General features: G+C 40.6%; 1 protein-coding gene across 1 annotated transcript in view; it reads left to right on the forward strand.

Annotated features, from left to right (window-relative positions):
- The window catches only part of LOC126297917 (uncharacterized), an 88,328-nt gene extending 71,729 nt beyond the window's left edge, over positions 1-16,599 (forward strand). The window contains exon 6 of the mRNA XM_049989233.1: positions 16,225-16,599. Coding sequence (XP_049845190.1) covers positions 16,225-16,348 — 124 coding nt within the window. The 3' untranslated portion in view covers positions 16,349-16,599. The remainder of the gene's footprint in view (positions 1-16,224) is intronic.
- Positions 16,600-23,988: the final 7,389 nt, after the last annotated feature.

Raw genomic sequence — 23,988 nt, forward strand, 5'->3', positions numbered from 1 at the left:
GAGCACTGATTATAAATTGTAAGCTTGATGTACGTTAATTTAATTTCAGGATTTCATCTTTTACAATTTGTACTTATCTTAATTTTAATGGCAAAATTAACTTTTCCACAGAAACGTGTCGAACTTTCAAGTTGGCTACCATGTTGCCACTTTCCTACTGAACATTTCTAGCTTCCTCAATTAATAGTTCTTACTGGATCTGCTCACTTTTTGTGGGTGCCTGTATGTTACACCTTCTGAATTACAGGACTGATGACCTTGCTGTTTAGTCACGTAACACCCTGTGATAATTTAGTGCTGGAGGAGGATGGTGACAATGTGTGTTTATTGGAGGTAGATAACTGATCTTCTCGCATGTAATCTCACTCCTAATGTCTGGAGGGATAAATCTAGATAAGTATCCTCCACAGCATAAGCCTCAAATTCCAGTAATACATCCACACAAATGAGAAGGGATACCTATTTATCATGGGCAGAATTCTATCAAACAAGGCAAGCATATTTTGTAACTTAAAGCTTCCTGATGGCTTGTATTCCTCAGGTGAAATGTGCACAATAGTTTTCCTGTGACTTGGTTTCTACTCTGAGTACCAGTAGTAGTAGCCTAATTAGTTCAAAGTAGCCTTCCAATCAAGTTCCACCTATTCAAAGATCTCTCTCTGGGAAGAGACCAGCAGCACAGGTGAAACTTAATGTTATTAGACAGTGACGGATAACTGTAAAAATATTGAGAGCAGCTGAAACATTTCTCTCAGATAAGATTCTTTTGGACCTTCCACTGGCAGCCCACCTTGAAACTATACAAAGAAACTTTGTAAGAGATCCTAACCAATTTGTGTAAACTAGAAGTCTTAACTTACGCTGTGCCTTTTATGCCACAGCATTTGATGGTAGATAATAGTAAGCTGCTGTTAGGTCAAAAAAATGCTTCCTACTCCCCACTTTGTCCTCCTGCCAATGGCCTTTCCCTGTATGAATACAATCAGTAGGCTAGGGCTCCTTCCATGTTGTTCACACCCCAATCTGTAAATGGCAGTGTTGCAATGACATGCACAGAATCTCTGCATTGCTTGTACACTGGTTAGTTCAGTGATGCAGCAATAGTTGTGCAAATCTATGGAACACTGACTTCATGTTCTTTCAAACTCTGAAGACATAACTAATTTCAGTAAAAAAGAAATTTCTTCAACCACAGTGTAATGCCCATAAAACAAAAATCATCCAGCAAATAATCACAGAAATTAAATCACAAACGATCTATGGGTAGACCTGGAACAGTAATTAAACATATGATATGGCTCAACAAATTGCATTTGGCAGTCAGGTATTTAGGTGTTACACCCATTAATGGGAAGTGTTAAAATTTATTCAGTTATGGTCTATAGTACACTACTGGCCATTAAAATTGCTACATCACAAAGATGACGTGCTACTGACAGGAAGAAGATGCTGTGATATGCAAATGATTAGCTTTTCAGAGCATTCACACGAGGTTGGCGACACAACGTGCTGACATGAGGAGTTTCCAACAGATTTCTTATACACAAACAGCAGTTGACTGGTGTTGCATCGTGAATTGTTGCGATGCCTCATGTAAGAATGAGAAATGCGTACCATCACCTTTCCTACTCTGATAAAGGTCGGATTGGAGCCTCACGATTGCGGCTTGCATTAGTAGAGATCCAATTACTGTTAACAGAATATGGAATTGGTGGGTTCAGGAGGGTAATACAGAATGCTGTGCTGGATTCCAATGGCCTCTTATCACTAGCAGTCGAGGTGACAGGCATCTTATCCATATGGCTGTAACGGATCATGCAGCCACGTCTCGACCCCTAAGTCAACAGATGGGAATGTTGGGAAGAAAACAACCATCTGCACGAACAGTTAGACATTTGCAGCAGCATGGACTATCAGCTCGGAGATAATGGCTGTAGTTACCCATGACGCTGCATCACAGACAGGAGCACCTGCGATGGTACACTCAATGGTGAACCTAGGTTTCATTTCAGATGTGTTAAGACACATGGCTTTACCCTTCATCCAATCCCTGCAATACCCTACATTTCAGGTGGATAATGCACGACCGCATGTTGCAGGTCCTGTACGGGTCTTTCTGGGTACAGAAAATGTTAGACTGCTGCCCTGTCCAGCACATTCTCCAGATCACTCACCAATTGAAAACATCTGGTCAATGGTGGCCGAGCAACTGGCTCATCACAGTATTCCAGTCACTACTCTTGATAAACTGTGGTATTGTGTTGAAGCTGCATGGGCAGCTGTACCTGTACACGCCATCCAAGCTCTGTTTGACTCAATACCCAGGCAAATAAAGGCTGTTATTACGGCCCGTGGTGGTTGTTCTAGCTACAGATTTCTCAGGATCTATGCACGAAAATTGCGTGAAAATGTCAGTTCTAGTAAAATATATTTGTCCAACAAATACCCATTTATCTGCATTTCTTCTTGGTGTAGCAATTTTAATGTCCAGTAGTGTAAATGGATGAGGAGGAGGGGGGGGTGGATGGTATTGGGAGCATGGCATGTAACAGATGCAGTGCATAAAAATGTTGTATAAATAATGAAAGCAATGATGCAAAGTGAATTGCTGTACACCCAGTGAGAGCCACATACTAAGTGTACAATGGCACTGGTAATGGACTTCATGGAAGCTAGTTTCCAGTATCAGAGTTACTAAATATTATAGATGTGCTGTTTTGGCCTCAGCAAGAATATTAGTGACCTCCAGTTAGGTAGAAAGAGGCTGTGTTTTGAACAGTGTACTTACCAGTAACCGCATCAGTCTGTTGCACACTGATAAGGTGGTTGAAAGACAAATTTTGTCCACTTACTCAACAGTCATGTTCACTTACTTCAATCTGAAATTGGTTTTCTAGTCATGGGAATTGTAATCTAAAATACTGTTCACCTTCAGGCAGATGAAAACATCACATAAGTATAGACATTAGTTACAAAGTGTTACATACAGAGTAACAAACTGGATGAGAGGTACTTTAAAATTTCAGTGACAAGCAATTACTATATCTGCCTGATACTCCTCTGCTTGGCTTAGTGAACACATGCAGTACAATGTGAAACATAACTAAACATACATAGTGTTGATAAAGGCAAATAAGAAATACATGTATGCCTAAATTATTAAAAAATAACAAATTACATTAAAGTTTGTCATTTCAGTTACAGAATAGCAATGGTGCTATACACACTGTAATATCTCCCAAATTTGTTTCTATTTAGTGTTCGAAATCATGTTGCAGCTTGGATATTGTTCTCACATAGCCTTCATCTTGGATACAAATCTCTTAGCTGGTCCCCGTCAGGGCTCAGGACAGGACTTCGTTGCTGGGTACAGGGGAAATTCTAAACCTGAAACTGAAGTTACACAGAAGCTGCCAGTGATGGGTTTACCATCTCAGCCACATAGAACTGCCAAACATCAGAAGCCTACTAAGCTGTTCCTCAGCATAAGGAACCAGCTCCTCCCAAAAGTAAAGAAAAATGTCCTTCCAAAAGTAGTTTGAAGTTTCAAGTGGTAGGTAAATCTTCAGATCAGTGAGCTCTCTACCTCTCGGATTGGGAATATGCCATTGAGGATATGGACTTCCAATTGGAGGAACTGGAGAGTCGGGAACTGGCTAATGTTCCCCTGACCACCCAGTAAATCACTGCAAGGGAGAAAGAAAAGACCAACGATCAGTAAACAATGTCTCCCACAGGGACTTTTGTTGCAGTGGAATTCAAATGAATATCACTCAGATTTGGGAGAATAATAGCTACTGGTCCACGAACCCCTGCGGGTTTGGGGGTAAGAATAGGCCCATGGTATTTCTGCCTGTCATAAGAAGTGACTAAAAGGAGTCTCAAATGTTTCAGCCCTTATGTGGTTGGTCCTTCTTTGGTTTGACCCCCATATTTCAAAATAATTTTGAAGAGCGAGCCAATTGGGGAGGGCACCTTACTTGGTGCATTGTGTCCATTGTGCATTGAGACTTTTAGCCAGCTTATTTGCCACTGCAGTGCAGTCCCGCTCGCTCTCTGTATTTTGGGAGAGGATACATTCCTGGGTGCAATTTCTGCCATGCACTCTGCAGTGTCACTTTCTGTGCTGGCGACAACCATGGACCACTTAGCACCTAATAACTAGCACGGTAGCCAGTCTTTTGTGGTGAGGCTGCCATGTACCATTTTGGTTGTAGCCCCCTGACATGGGGATTGCTCTACTGATGGCTGTGCTGTTAACTCCCAACGTATGCAAGGGAGTAGATGCCTATGTCCCTGGGGCATCAGGACTCCAGGCAATGGCCATCCTGCAAGGTGACCCTTGCTGTGACTGGGTGGCACCTGTGCGGAGGGCCCTTGGTCGGAGTAGGTGGTATCAGAGTGGATGACAAGCAATGAAGTGTGACACATCTTCCCCTCTGTGGCCACACCATTGTGGAGACGAAAGGCTATGACTGAGACGTATTTGCCCTGGTATCTAGTCTGTAAGAGCGGTTGGGGAATCCTTTGTCAATGAAGTCTCAGTTCTTTGTACAGCATTCAGAGGACAAGTTTTTGGAGGTTGAGGACTTGACAATAATGCGGTCCAGGTCAGTCTGATAAAAACAGCACCCTCTGTGCGGTCATGAGCATTACTGGCTTGTAAAAAGCTGGGATGTTAGTTACTATCACGCCCCATAAAAACTTAAATATGGTCCAGTCTGATGACGAGCTGCATGCCAAGTTAGACACAAGGTGTCAAATTAGTCTGCTGCATCCACTGGCTTCCAAGGGATAATCAGATTGCCACCAGTGCCTTAATCTTGGTCTTTGAGAGTGACATTATCTGAGAAGGTGAAGGTGATTGTCTACCACTGTGATGTCAAACCATATATCCCTCCCCAATGCGGTGCTTAGTGTTGGCCGCTTGCTCTGATGCAGCTCCCAGACCAGATGACATCCACTGTCAGATGCTCAAACACCTCGGTGGACTGCCAGTGACAGCTCCTAGACCTTTTGAACATTTGTAATGCCCATGTCGAAACCTGGCAAGAACCCACTGGAGGTGGACAGCTACCACTCTATTAGCCTAACCATTCTTCACAATTTGCTCAAATGCATGGTGAGCCAAGGTTGACTCCGTTACTTGAGTCCTGGAGCCTTCTGGCTCTGTCTCAGGGTCGGTTCCATAAGGGCTGCTCTCCCACCGATGATCTCTTGTGCCTTGAGTCTGCCATCTGTACAGCCTTTGCCCGTCAGCATCTGGTTGCTGTCTTTTCTGACATATGTAAGGCATGACATGGCAACATCCCATGCTCTCTGAAATTTCATACAAAATTTTCTCTTCATTCCTTCCATGTGAAAGTTGCAGCCTCTGATAGTTGTTCCAGAGTTCAGGAGAATGGGGTACCACAAGGATGTCTTAAGTGTCTGCCTCGTTCATTGCAATTAATGGGATCGCTGTGGCGATGGAAATGTCTCTCAGCTTCCTTGTATGCTGAAGTCTTCTGCCTATACTTAGCTCCACTGGCATTGCAGCTGCTGAATGTCAGCTACAGTGCCCTACCTGCAAGGCGCAGTCTTGGGCTGTAGCACATGGCTTCCAGTTTTCAGCTGCCAAGACCTGCATCAGGCATTTCTGCCGGTGACGCACTGTCCACCCTGAGCCACGGCTTTCTTGATGGCAAATGTCTTGCTGTGGTGGAAATGCATCGTTTTTGGTATTGGTATTTGATACCCAGTTGACTTTGCTCCCTCATATTTGGCAGCTTAAACAGATGTTCTGGCGGCATCTTAACACTCCTCGTTTGGTTGTCACACCAGCTGGGGTGCCCATCGATCTACCCTTCTATGGCTATACCAGGTGTTATTTCAGTTCCATCTAGATCATGGGAGCCTGGCTTACAGTTTGGCATCCCTCCCATATTGCAGTTGCTGGACCCCATCCTTCAGTGGGGTCTGACTCACCACTAGAGCTTTCTGGATGACAAGCCCTGTCAACAGCATACTTGCTGAGGCAGGTGTCCCTCCGTTGCAGTTCCGGCACAAACGATCACTGGCTGCTTATGCTACACACTTCTGTAGTTTGCTAGACATCCCAATTATAGTCACCTGTTCCCTCAGTTGATCATCCACCTTCCAGAATGGTGGCCCTGGTCAGGGTGTAAAATATCGGTTCACATCAGAGCTCTTCTCTGAGCTTGAGGTTTTCCATATTCCACATCTTCCACCTCTTTTCTGGGCCCTTCTGTGTATACCTCCATGGCATGTGCCCCACCTGTGCCTTTGACCTGATTTGGCACAGGGCCCGAAGGACTCAGTCCCTCCTGAGGCCCTCTGCCGCCACTTTTTGAATCCTTGCCACGTTTAAAGGCTCTGACGTTGTCTATACTGATTGTTCAATCGTTGCTGGTCATGGCGGTTATGCTCTTACTTTAGGGGATCATTATGAACAACTTGTACTGCCGGCTGGTTACAGTGTCTTCACTGAGCTGGTTGCATCTCTTGTTTCCTAGAGTATATCCACTCCTGCTCAGGTCAGTCCTTCATTATCTGTAGTTTAAGCTATCAACCTGTTTTTCCCCTCAGTCTCGTCTTATGACGGCTATCCAGGAGTCCCTCCATACTCTTGCTCGTTGCAGCTGCCCTGTGGTGTTAATGTGGACCCTGGGTCATGTCTGCATCCTGGGAAACGAACATGTTGATATGCTGCTAAAACAGGCTGTCAATGTACCAGCCTTGGAGATTGGCCTTCTGAAGAGTGACCTCACTTCAGTTTTGCAGCAGAAGGCACTTTGCACCTGGGGGTGAAGAATGGTGCACCCTTCCTTTACAAAAAACTTCGGGCTGTCAAGGAGGCTACCAGTGCATGGCACTCCTCATTGCAGGTCTCGCAAGGACTCTGTTGTCCTCTACGAGCTATGAATTGGCCACACCTAGATAATTTATTTATTGCGCTGTGAGGACCCACCTTTGTTCCTGCGGTTCAGCTTAGACAGTGGTCCACATCTAAGACTGCCTGCTTTCAACTCTACTCAGGCCGATGTTTGCGCTACGTGATAAATTTCCTGCACTTTCCTGAAATGACGTGACAGGAGCTTTAGCTTTGAGTTTTATTGTGGGGGTTTTTATTGCTTGATCTAAGAGTTTGTCCTTTTTTGTGTTGAGTCTGGCTTTTGGGCTACGATTTTAGACTGGGGTCTTTAGTGCATTTCTTGGTGGTTGGCTTTTCCTTTTCATTTCTGTGGTCAGCCAACCACTGTCAAACTCAGTGTGATTTTAATGCCTTTCTTCTGGTCTGTCTGTCTTGTCCTGTGTCATCTCCATTGTTTCTTTTTTTCTTTGTGGATGTTTAAAGTTCATCAAAAAAGGGACTGATGGCCTTAGTCCAGTCCCTTAAATCCCACAAACCAACCAACCAAATATCCATATTTCAATGGACTGTGTTAAGAATGAACTTCAGCCCATTAATTTTTATCCCCACCCCAATAGTTTCTTAAACCTGGTCTATAGCTTCCTGGATGTAAGTGTTGAATATAGAGAGAGCAAATCCTTGGCTTACCTTTTTCTAATATTTGCTTCTTGTTCCTGGTGACAGTCCCTAATCAGTGCCACATCATTCTTACAGAAACGGAGTATCACACTGATGTCTTTGTACTTCATTCCACTTTTCTTCAGCATTCTCAATGTATCTTGCCAGATAATGTTATCAAAGGCCTTCTCAAGGTCTACAAAGGCAATAAAGGTTGGTTTATTTTTCTGTAATGGCTTTCTGATAAGGAGTCTTTGTGATCTTCACTCAGCATATCCTCCACATTCTATTCAATTCTCTTCAGAACTATTATTATGAGAATTTTTGGTGCATGTGATATTAGGCATTAAGTTTGGTACTGTTCACATTTTGTAGCTGCTGGCTTCTTTCATATAGGAACAGTGATGCACTTCTGGAAATCTGTTGGTATCTCTCCTGTATTATAGGTTGACTTAATAAGTTCAAGCAGCATTGTTTTCACGCTGTCACCAGAGATGTCATAAATACCTGTTGCTTTGTTGTCCTGTAGTTCTTTGAGCTGTGTCAAATTCTTCTTGGGGAACGTCATCTCTCTTGCCATCTTCGTCTACTTGCTGTTCTCTTCCTGTTACTTCCTCTGAAAGAGGTGTTACGGCATACAGCTCTATGTATTCTTGCCATGTCTTCCACCCCCCCCCCCGCCCCCCCCCCCCCCCTGTGGGTCCAGGGGTTAGAATAGGCCCGAGGTATTCCTGCCTGTCGTAAGAGGCGACTAAAAGGAGCCACTCCCCTCAAGGGGGAGATGTACAGTTCCACGACCTTCCTCGCGGAAGTCATTCTCACTGCTGCTGAATATTCCATCCCTCACACTTCTCCATATCGCATACTGGTCCCCTGGTGGACTGCAGCATGTAGAGATGATTTACATGCTCGTCGACGTGCTTTACACACCTTTAAACGCCACCCTACAGTGGAGAATTGTATCAATTATAAAAGATTACGTGCGCAGTGTCGTCATATTATTAAAGAAAGCAAGAAAGCCAGCTGGTCTGCTTTCACAAGCACCTTCAACAATTTTACTCCTTCTGTTGTCTGCAGTAGCCTGCGCCGGCTATCTGGCACTAAGGTCCACTCATCAGTTTCTGGCTTGATGGTTGCAAATGACGTCCTTGTGGCCCCTGAGGATGTTTCCAATGCCTTCGGCTGCTTTTTCACAGAGGTTTCGAGCTCCACTCATTACCACCCTGCCTTCCTTCCCCGAAAACAGGCAGAGGAGGCTAGGCCACCTCACTTCCGCTCCTCGAATCGTGAAAGTTAGAATGCCCCATTCACCATGCGAGAAATCGAAAATGCACTTGCCCGGTCACGGTCCTCAGCTCCAGGGCCTGATTCTATTCATATTCAGATGCTAAAGAACCTTTCTCCTGCTGGTAAAGGTTTCCTTCTTCGTACTGATAATCGCATCTGGATTGAGGGACATGTTCCCGTATGCTGTCGCGAGTCTATTGTACCAATTCCTATGCTGGGGAAGGACAAGCACTTGCCTTCCAGTTATCGACCCAACTCGCTTACCAGCTGTCTGTAAGGTGATGGAGTGAATGGTTAACTCTCGTTTGGTTTGGCTGCTCGAATCTCGATGCCTACTTACCAATGTACAATGTCTATTTCGTAGGCGCCGCTCTGCTGTTGACCATCTGGTTATCTTGTCGACCTTCATTATAAATAACTGCTAGCGGAAGCGCCTGACCATGGCTGTGTTCTTTGATTTGGAGAAGGCTTAAGACACCTGTTGGAGGGCGGGCATTCTCCTCACCATGCATACATGGGGCCTTTACAGTTGCCTCCCTCTTTTTATTCGTTCTTTAATGGATCGACAGTTCAAGGTACGTGTGGGTTCTGTCCTGTCACACCTTTCGCCAGGAGAATGGGGTGCCACAGGGCTCAGTTTTGAGTGTTGCTCTCTTCCCCCTAGCGATCAATCCAATAATGGATTGCCTCCCAGCTGATGTATCAGGCTCCCTTTTAGTGGACGATTTTAACATCTATTGCAACGCACAGCGTACACGTTTCCTGGAGCGCTGTCTTCAGTGTTCTCTTGACAGTCTTTACTTTTGGAGTGTCGCCAATGGCTTCCATTTTTCTGCCGAGAAGATGGTCTGTACTAACTTACTGCGCTACAAAGTTTCACCCACCGTCCTTAAGACTCGGTCCCGTTGCTCTCCCATTCGTGGAGACAACAAAACGTTTAGGTCTTACATTTGACAGGAAACTTAGCTGGTCTCCACATGTCATATTTGGCTGCCCGTTGTACCCGTTCCCTAAATCTCCTCCGTGTTCTCGGTGGTATGTTGTGGGGAGCGGATCGAACCATCCTACTTCGCCTATATCGGTCAATTGTCCGCTCCATGCTGCATTATGAGAGCTTCATATACTCCTCTGCACAGCCTTCCACCTTACGCCACCTCAACTCCATACAACATCGGGGTTTACGTCTTGCTATCGGAGTGTTTATACTAGTCCCGTATAGTCTTCATGCTGAAGCCGGTGAATTGCCACTCACCTACCGCCGCGATATACTGCTTTGTCGGTATGCCTGTCGGCTACTGTCAGTGCCCGACCTCCTGCCTTACTGTTCCTTTGACGACTCTCGACCGTCAATATGGGTTGTATGTCTCTGCCCTGCTACCCCCTGGAGTTCGCTTTTGTCGCCTCCAATACCACCTTGATTTTTCACTCCCTGCAACCTTTAGTGGGCGAGAGCCACACGCCACCTTGGCTCCAGGCTAAAGTTCGTGTTCACCTTGACCTCAGCTCGCTCCCAAACGATGTTACCCCCGGTTCAGTATACAATTCCCATTTTGTCGAACTTTGTTTGAAGGTCATTAATACGACCTTCATTAATACAGGTGGCTCTAAGACCAATGACAGTCGGGTGTTCTTTTATTGTTGGGGCATAAAGTTTCAAATACCATCTCCATAGCCATTGTTCAGTCTTCACAGCTGAGCTCTTTGCCCTCTACCAGGCTGTTCTTTTCATCTGCCACCACTGACATTCTGCTTATGTCATCTGCTCAGATTCCCTGAGTGCCATCCAGAACCTCAGTGATCCATATCCGCTTTTGTGCACTGGATCCGATGCTCTCTTTAGCAGCTGGTGGACGACGGTTCTCTGGTTAGCTTTATGTGGGTTCCTGGTCATGTCGGTGTTCCTGGAAACGAAGCTGAAAATGCCCCAGCCAAGGCTGTGGACTTCCAGCCTTGGACAGCTTCTTGTGTCCCTTCATCAGAGTGTAGCAGGGTCATTTGTCGGCGCGTTTCATTGCTGTGGGATGCTGATTAGGCTGCACTTATGGACAAGCAGCTTGGGGGCCTTGAAACCTCTTCTCGCGCCTTCGACGCCCTCCTCACACCCTTCTCGGTGGGAGGAGGTCATTTTGGCCCAGTTACGAATTGGACACTGCCGGTTCAGCCATCACCATCTGCTGATGGCTGCACTGGCACCGTTCTGCCCATGTGGGCAATTGCTGGCGGTCCGCCACATTTTAATGTCCTGTCCGGATTTTAATACACTGCATCTTGATCTTGGCCTGCCATGTACTCTGGATGCCATTTTAGTGGATGACCCAGGAGCAGGTTATTGCATTCTTCGTTTGATCAACTTGACAAACCTGTCTGACATTGGATTATGCTGTGTTTTAATCCTCTGCCTGTCTTTTATAGTATTGTCCCTTTTGGTTGCTGTTTTAACCTTCTGCCGCTTGGTGCATTCTTAACTTAGTCTGGGCGCTAATGACCATTGTAGTTGTGCCCTAAAACCACAAAAAAGCCATGTCTTCACCAAACAGCATTTTCCCCCTTTTTAGGTTGCCTGAGTGGTTAATGTTTGTTAAAAAATTGATTTACTTTTCTGTAGGCTAAATCAGTTTCCCATTTTGGATATTTTCTTCCACTTCCCTCCACATTTACTCAAGAAGCTGTTTTCCTAGTGTCTCTGTTAACTAAATTCCTTAGTCTTCTGTACTCAGCTTTTATTTGTCAATTGTATTTTTGTATATTCTCCTGTTTTCTATAAGCTCAATATCTGCTGTAAGCCATTTACTCTAGTTTTTGGGTTTAGTTTTCCCACTATATTCTCTGCTGCTTTGTATATACCAGATTTAATTTACTCCATATTAAAAATTTTTAGCTAGGCTGTCTGTTTTGTAAGCATAGTGCTTTGCCAGTTCCTCGGTTTTCAGTTTTTCTAGTTCCCCATCTGTTTTACTGGCTTCTTTTTTAAACATTTGAAACTGAGTGAACTTCCCATCAGGAGCAGGTTATAGTCTGCATATGGATAGCTCCTGCAATCTTTCACCTGGTTCCTAAAATGTGCTTTCAGTGGAATGTCACCAATATGTTCTCTTCAGGTCTCCAGGGGGCTTTCCATGTGTGTCTTCTTCATTTGTGATGTAGGAAAAGTGTTTGCAACAACTGATAAGTGCCTCGAGCTGAACTTGATTAGTAGATTTCCTCTTTGAAGTGCATATTTTCTGACCATTCTTTCCTTCCAGTTCTTCACTGAAAATCACATTCCAGTCCCCCATGGTAACCAGGTTTTCGTCTCCCTCAACATTTCTCATTGCATAACTTATTTCTCCATATTTTGTCAGTGATTGCATCATCTTCTTTTGATGTTGGTGTGTGTATTTGTATTATCATTGTGTCCTTCTGTTCAGTTTAAAGTTTTACTAGTATTATTTGAGAGCTCTATTACATGTATTCCTTGACACATGAGCCATAGTTTTACCTCAAAATTGTTCCTACTATTCCCGTTCTTGGTCTATCTTAAGTTTCGGTGGGAATGACTCTACATTCTTCAGACCAGAAATCATTTGGTTGGGGATGTCTCAGCTGATACACCTGGAATATAGATCTCCAGTAGTTCCATTTCAAGTTTTAAATTTTCTAGCTTCCTTCACTGAAGCAGTGTTCGGACATTAAAGTTGCTATGTTAAAATTGGGATTTTTTTCCTACACATTGTCTGTTCTTTGTAGTCCCCACCCAGAGATGCAATTGGGGGAATATTTTATATCTGGAAAATTTTGCAGAAGATACTGACATGGCTTACTGCTGATGCCTGGAATAACTGTAGTTCTTTAATGAGAGGTTTCCTGTTGCCTTCCATATCCTATACCATTGACAATTGGCTGGTTCTTCCACCTTTCGAAATGATTTCTTATTTCCACGGCAAAAGTGTGCCCTACCCAGAAAATGCTGAGGTGACAACTTATCCCAGTCCTCTCTGTCCCTGTCGGTTAGTCATAACAAAAGTGACGTTGCCCACTCTAACACATGGAGGTGTAGATCAGGAGTTTCCCTTCATTGGTTCTAGGAGCTTAATGGCATTAGTCCCCTCCAGTACTGTAGAGGGTACTGTACTGTCCTCTCTGAATTCAGTTAAACGATTCTACACATAAGACAACAAAGCACTTGTTTAGTTTCAGTGAACTTTTCCTTGATGTAAAAATGAACTTTCAATTTCTCTGATTTCTTTGCTCTGTATTGTGAAACAACTGTGGTACAAATGTTTTTAACTCAAGCTGTTAATTTAGATCCCCTCTGTGCAAAACACTATAGATAAACTGATGCTGTCAATATCTATACTTAATGCTATGTTACTCATAAATGTCATAAACTACATTCCAAAACATGCAAAAATTTCAGTGCTTTGTCCTGTTTGCATGCATATGCAATGCCATTACCTTGAGAGAGAATGCAAACATAGGGTGTCAGATTACCTTCACTACAAATTATGTCTCCGATATGCTCAGTATTTAATTTGCCAGCTTCCTCTGTACAGTGTTAAACATGTTTCATGTTGTAATCTATAAACAGCTGTGGAAAACTACATCTTCCATGAATTTTCATGTTTCTCTTCATGAGCATTATTTATCTTCCTGCGATGTAAAACACAATGCTTTGGTGTTCTTCCAGATGCACCCAAAGAAAGATCCAAAACCCTAAGACACTTCTGTAATTTCTGAACAGCCCATAAAATGGAAGTAACTGATATTTAAGTTGATTTTGTTACCCTTTCTGAATACTATGCTCTATTAGGAGTCCTCTTCGAGCTATAATACTGGCATAATTTCTGGACACACGTTTCCACTTCATTTAGCAGTCTCTGGAACATGACTAATAGTTCCTACTAGCCTTCAAATTTCATTATCTTTGGACTGAAACTTCATGCAGATGTTCTGGAGATTACTTTGCTTCATTGTAGGTATGACAACTTAGCAGCAAATTCCAGTATCTGTATCGTGATTGGTAACTCGATTGAATGTTTGTGGTACTCTCGAGTGATGTCAAACCACTAAGCACTCCAGGTGACCACTGCTGTGGTTCTAGGTGAACAGTGAGAAATAAAGGCAGGTATGGTGATAAGTCTGTAATTTATTCAGTGAAATCTGTTGTGGAGAAATCACAAAATTACAAGTTTCAAAATTCATGTAAATTGAAAATTTTCAACGTTGCTCGTAGTCATGATGAAACTTCAACTATGGATACTTAATTATCTTTGATCATAATTGGATCATTTCTGACACTGATTTGGTGGCTTCAGGTACGTGTTCTGTACTAGTGTAATCGTAAGAAACAGAAATCTTGAACATAAGTTGGCACAATGTATTATTGAAGAAAAAATTGGTAAATTAGGGAGACAAACTGTAAATGGTAATACTAAGGTTGAAAATAAGTCTCGAGGTCATACGATAACTTTATTACATGTAACACTTTCGTATAAATTGCCTTTGTTGAATATTTGGTCAAAGAACATGATGTACTGTTCATAATAATTTTTAGCAAATAAGAGTAAAATTAAGGTTCACAGTTCTGTGCCACTTACATAAATTCTTAGTGGTATGTTTACATATGTGTAAATATTAGATATTTAGTTTACCATTATTTAAGACTGCTTAAAGCAACAGGATACTGCTATACTTGTTTCTTTAAATGTGTAATTATAATTTTATGGTTATTTTACTGGCAACTAGTCAAAGCTAAGTACATTCATAATTCCTTTGGCATAAAATAAGTAACTATAGATACAAAAACTGCAGACTGTCTTTATGATATGAATTGACTTCTGCAGGTCTCCCTGGAACCTAGAACACATTGGGAAGTAAAATCTTGACCATTTCTCCATGAGAGCATTCTGTACTGGGGTATAAGTAGAAAAAAGTATAAAATGGGTATATTATGAGGTGGTTATGACTGATGTTTAACTACTCAGATGTCTCATGTGAGCTTTAATTTTTGTATAGTAGTGAAACTTGCTAGGCATTTTAATGCATTGGTGTGGAACTGATTTACACTGGAAAAAATTTAGTTTTGACCACCAGATGGAAATTTGGCACTATGAATGGAAATGTATTGAAATGTTTCCATGTGCTGTGGATGTGAGCAGAAAAGGTTAAACAAATCGGAAAGGTATGATGCTGACTTTATTCCCCACCACATAAACATGTTAAACATAAGCACTGGATATATGGTGCATCCATAACATGGTAGTTCCTTCTAGCAGTCCTGGTGGAATCTGAGCAATGCGTTCATGTTCTGATCAGGTAGACTAAATATGTTCACAGTAAAAACACTTTAGGAAATCCCAGAGCTAAGTCATATGGATGCAGGTAATCTGGAAGGCCATGTGTCTTGGAAACTCTGATAAGCTTGTGGAAGGTTGTATTAAGCAGATCTCACTGGGTGATCGGATGTTGCCCATCTTGAATGAAAAAAGTGGTTTCCACACAGATATGCTGTTCCAAACAATGGTTAATGTGTTAAATAGTATCAATGTGCAGACATCACAGGCCCCCTGTGTAGTCTTCAGACTGGGAATACAGGTGTTTCTGAATACACACCACACATACTTTATATAGCAAGTGCAACAGCTCTTGATGTGTAACATAGTTCACAGTACCCAAAATTTAAGTGCTATGTATTCACTGTACCCTGTGGTGAAAAATGTCTCATCACCCCATAGAATATTTCCTAGCCACATGTCATAAACTTCTGTCTGTGCTACAAACTGAAGAGCAAATTGCTGCAGGTCATGGGGGTTTCAGTTGGTGCACAGTATAGATACTGTACAGATAACAGTGTAAAACAGCCTCTGCATACTGTTGAGCATGTGACACAGTTCTTGTAACACTGCATAAGCCCTAGCATGTGCTGCATGGCAAGTTAGAACAGCAACCTACTAATTGTCTTCAAGGATAGGATGCCTTCCCCTTACTGACACCACACCACAGTAAACTAACATATGTTTTAGTCTTCTCTTCAAACTGTTAAATATCAGGTTGCTCCTCACATTTCAGTTGGCACTATCCCACAGCAATCTAGCATCCTGGGTTGAAATCTAGACTGGAGCAGTGCCAGTTATGGTGATATCTCTAACACTTATATGTTGCCAACACCTAAGTTATTTCACCAATGGTAGGATAGTTAGAGGTAAGGAAAGCAGCACTGATTTCTATGAGCAGTAATGAAATTAATAATCTTTGGCAAATACATTTGATCCTTTCTCTGAAAGGTGGTGATTAGGGTAGACCTAACAGCAGAGCTGAAAAAATCAGTGCCAGTGAAACTCTACTAACTTCAAAGCTATGGTTCGTTTTGATTAGATTTATATTTCTTTTTAGACTTCAGACTGACTAACTAAAACATATTTTTTCAGTGACATTTCCTGCTCATGTTCAGACTGTGAGTTTGAAGACCGGATAAAAGGAAAGAGGCAGCGAGCGCCAAAGAAAAAGCCTGAAGTCGTGATGAAATTTCATGGAATTTACACACCTGACTAAAACTGTCAAAATTTATAACTACATTTGTAACTAAAATTTTTAATCTTTGAAGGTTCACTTTTATAAGAATTGATTTTTAATTGTTTTGTTCACTAGCTTAAGATATTGATATTTTTTACTACAGTTTTTATTTTAGTCTGAGCTAATTTTAAATACAAAATACTTAAGCTATAGCAAGCATTCTGCAAATTTTTAAGTTTTCAGTGGTGTTTTGGAAATACTATACACAATAAAGGTTGTATTAAATAATATTAGAGAATATTAAAAATACAACAGAAGTTGTACTGTGCCTGTCCGAACATCATATAACTACACAAATGGAAAATGTAAATATTAATGGGTATAAACTAGCAACTTATTTTTGTAGAGACAATATGGAGAAAGGAGGAGCTGCCATTTATGTTAAGGAGAACATAGTTTTAAAAACATAGAAACCACAAAATTCTGTGTAGAACAGCACATTGAAGTATGTGCTTGTGAGCTTAAATTGGACAGTGGTAAATTCATAATTGTGACTGTGTATAGGTCCCCACTTGGAAATTTTCAAATGTATCTCAAAAACCTAGATCTCTTGCTGTGTTATCTGTCAGAAAAGGGAAAACACATCATTTGTGGAGATTTTAATGTAGATTTTCTTAAACACTCAAGCAAGAAGAACGACCTTGAACTATTACTTTGCTCTTTCAATCTGACATCAGTCATTGATTTTCCTACTCGTATTGTACAAGACAGTAGCACCCTGATAGATAACATTTTCATAGACCAAGATAAATTAAAAGTAAGCACCTATCCTATTAAGAACGGGCTTTCTGATTACTATGCACAGCTACTTTCATGACTTTGCTCCATACAGTAATGTGAAAAAAACAAACAAAATAATACGCCCAATTAACCATATAACAATTCAACAATTTAAGGAAAGCTTTAAAAGGGTAGACTGGAAGGATATTTATCGGGAACCTGATGCAAATGTTAAATTTAACTTATTCCATGATAAACTTGTGGGTATATTTGAAAAGTTTTCCTAAGAAATTCATGAATCATAATTCAAATAAACTTGATAAACCATGGCTGACTAAAGGGATTAAAATTTCTTGTAGCCGGAAATGGGAACTATACCAAGACACTAGAATAAGTCGAGATGAAGAAAAGCTCAACCATTATAAGAAATATTGTAATATATTAAGGAAAGTTATAAAAAAATCCAGAAGTATGTGTACAAAGTCTGAGACTGTCACCTCTGATAACAAAGTTAAAACAATATGGAATATAGTTAAAAGGGAAACAGGGCAACCAAGGTCACAGGCCAACAGTATTACTGTTAAGCACAATGAAAAGCTTAAAAATGAAAAATCACAGGTTGAAAATATTTTAATAATCATTTTATAAATATAGTGGAAAATATAGGCACCAGCTGCTCACCAGATAGGGCAGAACTCTATATGAAAGAGGCATTCCCGATGCAAACAAATGAAATTGAAATCCTACCAACCTCACTGTCTTAAATTAAGAAAATAATATTCACTTAAGAATAAAAACTCACATGGAACTGATGGTATCTCCAACAGAATACTAAAATCTTGTCCACACCTGATAAGTAGAGTTCTTAGCCACATATGTAATAGCTCATTGAATCGGGGAATATTTCCTGACAGATTGAAATATGCCATAGTTAAACCCTTGTATAAAAAAGGTGACAAGACAGACGTCAACAATTATCGTCCTATTTCACTTCTGACATCCTTCTCAAAAGGGTTTGAAAAAGTAATGTACTCAAGAGTAACTTTACACATTAGTGGGAATAATGTTTTAACAAAATGTCAGTTCGGTTTTCAGAAAGGTTTCAACAGATAGTGCTATACACGCTTTTACTGATCAAATTTTAAATGCTCTGGATAGTAGAACATCACCAATTGGGATTTTCTGTGATCTCTCTAAGGCTTTTGATTGTGTGGATCATGAAATCCTCTTAGATAAGCTGAAGTACTATGGAATGAATGGTTCAGTACACAGATGGTTCACTTCATATTTAACTGGTAGAATGCAGAAGGTTGAAACAGTAAACCCACATAGTACACAAAGGGCAGCAGATTATTCAGACTGGGATGTATCAAGAATGGGTACCACAGGGTTCTGTCTTGGGGCCTTTATTGATTTTAATATATGTTAATGACTTGCCTAATTATATTCATGAAGATGCAAACTTGGTTCTCTTTGCAGATGACACAAGTATTGTAATCAAGCCTAAAAAGCAAGAATCAGCTGAGGAAAATGCAAATATTTTTCAGGGTTATTAGGTGGTTTTCTGCAAATGGACTTTCATTGAACTTTGAAAAAACACTGTACATACAGTTCAGTACAGGGAAAGGCATAACACTGGAAATATAGTGTGTGGGGGAAAATCTTTAGCTAAAGCAGATTGTTCAAAATTTCTGGGTGTCTGTATTGATCAGAATTTAAACTGGAAGACACACATTGACAATCTACTGAAACGATTGAGCTCAGCTACCTATGCTATTAGTGTCATTGCAAATTTTGGAGACAAGCACATCAGTAAGTTAGCTTACCATGCATATTTTCATTCGTTGCTTTCTTACGGAATCATCTTTTGGGGCAATTCATCACTAAGAAAGAAGGTATTTATTGCGCAAAAACGTGTTATCAGAATGTCTGGGGCTCATCCAAGATCTTGTAGACAATTATTTAAAGAATTAGGGATATTGCCAGTAGCTTCACAATATATATACAGCCTAATGAAATTGGTTGTTAGTAACCCAGATCACTTCAGTATTAATAGCACAGTTCGCAGCTAAAATACTAGGAGACAGGGTGACCTTCACTACTGTTCATTGAATTTGACATTGGCACAAAAGGGGGTGAATCATACTGCCGCAAAGATTTTTGGTCAATTGCCAAACAATATCAAAAGTCTGACACACAACCAATTGGCATTCAAAAGTAAGTTACGGGAATTCCTGAATGACAACTCCTTCTACTCCATTGATGAATTTTTAGACATAGGCCAAAGAAATACAGTAAGCATTACCAATCGTACCGTATATAAGACTAACAATGATTATTTGGGATAAATGAATCTTGTTTACTTTGACACATTCCACATCATTACGAAAGAATCTTGTTCATGATCCATGGAACAAGTAATATAATTGAACTAAGTTATTTATTCAGTTCTGAACTGATACCTATTTGATTTTTATAACAATCAGTAAAGTTCTGATCAGTTATATGTAGGGATGTGGAAATCACATTTCATCACCATAAGGTATGCTTAAGCTTGTAGTGAAATGTATGTGAAAAGACAGAACCTCTCCTAAACATTCCCTACAGTGAAGTGGGTTGATATTCCTTGAATTTACAGTGAAAATAGACCTTATCTCAGGAATCTTGTGAAGATTGTTGAGAAATTGACAGTACTGATTTCTTGGCCAGGTGAGCAAATGAAATTCAGGGTAATTCAAAATCTGGAAGGTTCTGCTGTCAGATAAAGCCATGTATCAGCTGCTGTGGTCTGTGGCCTAAAAGACACATGCATGCACAGTCAGTCACATATAGCACCTGCATGCAGTCAATGGTTTAAGGAAATGACACTTCGTGTTGATCAACTGTAACATGTGAATTACTTCATTTTGAACAGCAGTCTGAACTGTACTAAGACACTTCTTCAATGTATAAAGTTGTATTTACTCTTCAACTGAATAAACTTTAGAATTCTTGGTTCAAAATATTGGTGGAGACACAGAACTTATGCTTCTGAAGTAACTGCTTTCAAACAGTACGTCAACTGAAAGAACAGTCTTACAGTAGTGCCCAGAATGAAATCTATGCTGTTAGTTTAGTATGCCTGTTCTTGTAGAGTATAAATCTAGTTTTAAGTCCTCCCGATAAGCTCTGGGTCATTTGGGGTACAATTATTTCATGGTATCTAATAGGAATCAGGCAGCAGCTCATGGATATTAAGCAAGCCGTATCAACTTTCTCTGCTGCTCACCTTGTGCACAAACTATCAGCCATTTCACAGGAGTTTGTTGTCTGCTGTCAAAGCATTATTTTATACAGGTAACTTCCCTGTGTTACCAAAGGGTTTTTGTGTGTGCTGTAATGTCCATCCTGTTGTGCAAAGGGTCAAGGAAGCTTTCACTTGAAAACTGTTGATGGACCCATTGTGGTGTTTATGTAGGTTCCTGGTCACACCACTCTCATAGACAATTGATTTGTTGTTGATGCTGCTGCTGCTGCTGCTGCTGCCGCTGCTGCCAAGCCTGCAATCCTTGAACCTTGGCCTGCTAGTTCTTTCATTCCCTCAGATTTGTTGCTCTGTGTCAGCAGGTGGCCACTTTGGCATCGCCACTGGTCTTCCCTTTAAGGGAACAAGCTCTGAGGAATTACCCTTTCACCAGATTTGCTAATATCCTCTTGGCCCTCTTGCCATCATGAGATCATTTTAGTTAGGTTGCACATTGGGCACAGTGTTTAGCCATCACCATGTAATAGCCCTCAAGTAGTGAGGTGACTGTTTTGTAATGTACACCATGAGATGTGATCTCTGGGACCCCTTTGTGTAAACTGAGATTTAAGGCAAAAATCATTTGAAATTTTAATTTATGCCATATAATACGTATTTTCACAATTAGTGTTGTTAAAATGCTTGTAGTTAATTTTATTGTCTTAAAGTCTGCAGTATTTTACTATTTATCACACAAAATCACATAATTTTGTGTTCTTTCAAATAATACACTTAAATACTCTGTTAGAGTATTGAATTTTACATTCTGGAAAATTAAACAATCCTTTCAGCAAATTTCCAAATAAAACTATATTCCAGGGTTTCAATTTGCAGATAAAATTCCATGTGATAGGTACAGTCTCACATTCACATTAACTGCTGGTACTAAATTTATCAGCACTCAGAACACATTAGATTTTAGCACACACTAAATGTTTCACTGAAAAGACAATTTTCATAACAACTTTCCCAAAGTTCATCTGAATGATACCCTTGTTAGATAACAGAACTGTGATCACTGGCTAATTTGATATCGAAGTCTCCTTCATTTTTCCATGATGTATATCACTGACACTTTCTTCCATAGATTGACACAAAATTTCATCAAACTGAGAAGTTGAAAATGACAATTGCATCAACACATTTTGACCTATGTGGTACTGTATTGAAGAAAACAGGTACATGGTACACAAGGTATGGTCTAAGAGACTAAACATCAATAAACATGTCAACAATAAACATAGTAGCACACTGGACTCACATTTGGGAGGATGACAGTTAAATCCCATGTCCAGTCATCCTCATTTAGGTTTTTCTGTGGTTTCCCCTGAATTGTTCCAGGCAAATGCCAGGATGGTGGCTTTGAAAAAGCACAGCAGACTTACTTCCCTAATCTGATGAGATGAATGACCTTGCAGTTGGGTCTCTTCTCTCACCAATTAACACAGGTGATAATCCAACTGAAAACAATACATTGTAGGCTTGGCAATTTAAGGAGGGTAGGGTGAGTATAGCAGCATTCCACAACTGGCCTTGGAGAGAGGGACTTCAAAAATTGTTGTGCAGTCTGAGACACCACACCTCATGAGTGAAGGGTTGTAGATCCCCCATTGCTTCATGCTCATTATCCTCTACTGGTGATAGTGCATTTCTTGGTGAAATCCCTTTAACAACTTAAGATCTCAATTAGGTTTCCGAGTTACTGCTCATTTTAGTGAACGTGCAGGCCATTGAGCACATTTTACTTCTTACCCATTTTAGCAATATGGTGTAAGACATTTAATCTTCAGTTAAAGACCTTTGTTGTCTCTGTGGAGTATTTTAGACCTCTCAAAGTCCGTTTTTAGCTGTCTTTCCCTCTGTTGATTGGGCTTAACAAGTAGTTTAACTCCTTCATTTTTGTGTTCTGCAGTTCTGACATGAGTGTATGACATTAGTTGTTGTACCCTAATACAAAATGAACGAAATAAAGAGTTAGTCTACAAATATGGTACTGTAAGTTACTTCATGCAACTGTCCTACTTTAAACCATGCATCAGTTTTAACAATGAAGTAACACTTGGGTACCTACATGTGTGAAATTCTTTTCTTATAATTTGGCTCCAACAGGGCCAGAGTATACAGTTTACACTACAGGAAATATGAAGTTAACAGTAGACTTCAGAGTATAACATATGGGGTCAACCAGGATGACAAAAGCTGTGGAAGCATTCACCAAGAATGAATGTCAGATAAGGCAGGAAAAGTTTTCCATTCCACAAAGAATTGTCACCATGTCAGATCTTGGTGTGAAACCAAAGTTCGGTGAACGTTTACTTTGTCTAAGGAACAAAATGCTAAACAGTTCAGGAATAATGAGGTTGGCCAAAGGTTATCAAATAATTAAAAATAAAAGGCTGTGTGTTGAGATACTGTAAGAAAAAAAGTTTGTGTCCAGTAGATTGCAAGACACAGGTGACAAACTTTTAAAGGATAATTCTGAAATTTCTATCAGGAAATGCCTTAATTTGGCTAGGGCAGAGATTCAGTAAGGTACTTATTAAAGACAATTCTTTAAAAAGTTTCAAGTTTTTGAAGGGCTTGACTGTTTTGGAAACCATGACTTTCCAAGGTGGATGAGGCAGCTTGAAGGCTGAATTTGCATGAAGGATCAGTAGCACTTGCAAAGACCAGAACAAGCAGAGTATTCAGAATTGACTAATTACCAGTGATCATAGGAAAATGAGGGTTCTATAAGAGTTTAGGAATTGCTATTTCTCCAATTTTATTCAAAGCAAAATGAAACGAGAGCTTGCCGATGTACCTACCGGCTGCTTGCCAGAAAAGGGATCAGTGAGAGTTTTGTCAGTCTGTTTCTTGAACACTTTAACCTAATGGTTGGTGCTGAATGATTTTTGATGGAGCTGAAAGATGCTTATATTACGTAATAGTAGAGACACTACCTGTATGTCATTTAATACTGCCTTTCTTCACACTACTCATGGTCTGCAGTATTTCATTCATTCGGAGAGCAGGATGATAAATAAACCAGAATGTGCTGGCACTCTCTTTGAGAATGCTTTGGAAAAGTTTCTGCAAATTTTGGGAAAAAGCCATGATAATAGCTAATACAGCTGGGTTTAAAACTAGTGGATTGTATCTGTTCATGATATGATCCTGGAAGTTGCATTTGTACCAAATGTGGCTGCAAAGTAAAATGTGCTGCAGCTTCAGAACCTCTGTCAACATAAACTACACAAAAAATCAGTAGACACTTCCTTTGCAGAGCCTGTGATTTCAGGTGTGCCAAATAAAAATCTGAAGAGAATAAAGGAGCTGGGCACAGTGTAAAGTGCTACTTTCTTAAACTTGAATAATCCTGAAAATGATGCACTCAGTGTGTGGCTGTTAAATTAGTGTATTTATTGAGAATATGACTGTAAACTGGTAGTGTCTCTTTGTGGGGCCAAATGTAATGCACAGGGGTGCAGTGTAAAAAGTATGACAAACTACATTGTTGACCCAATGAGGGTTATTAAATGCCTTGAATACAGGCTACATTTAAATGTGACAATACATATTCAGAATCTGGAGATTAAATTTTTAAACAGACGTTAAATTTAAGGCATATGTGCTT

This window comes from Schistocerca gregaria, chromosome X (genome assembly GCF_023897955.1).
Source record: "Schistocerca gregaria isolate iqSchGreg1 chromosome X, iqSchGreg1.2, whole genome shotgun sequence".
Lineage (NCBI taxonomy): Eukaryota > Metazoa > Arthropoda > Insecta > Orthoptera > Acrididae > Schistocerca > Schistocerca gregaria.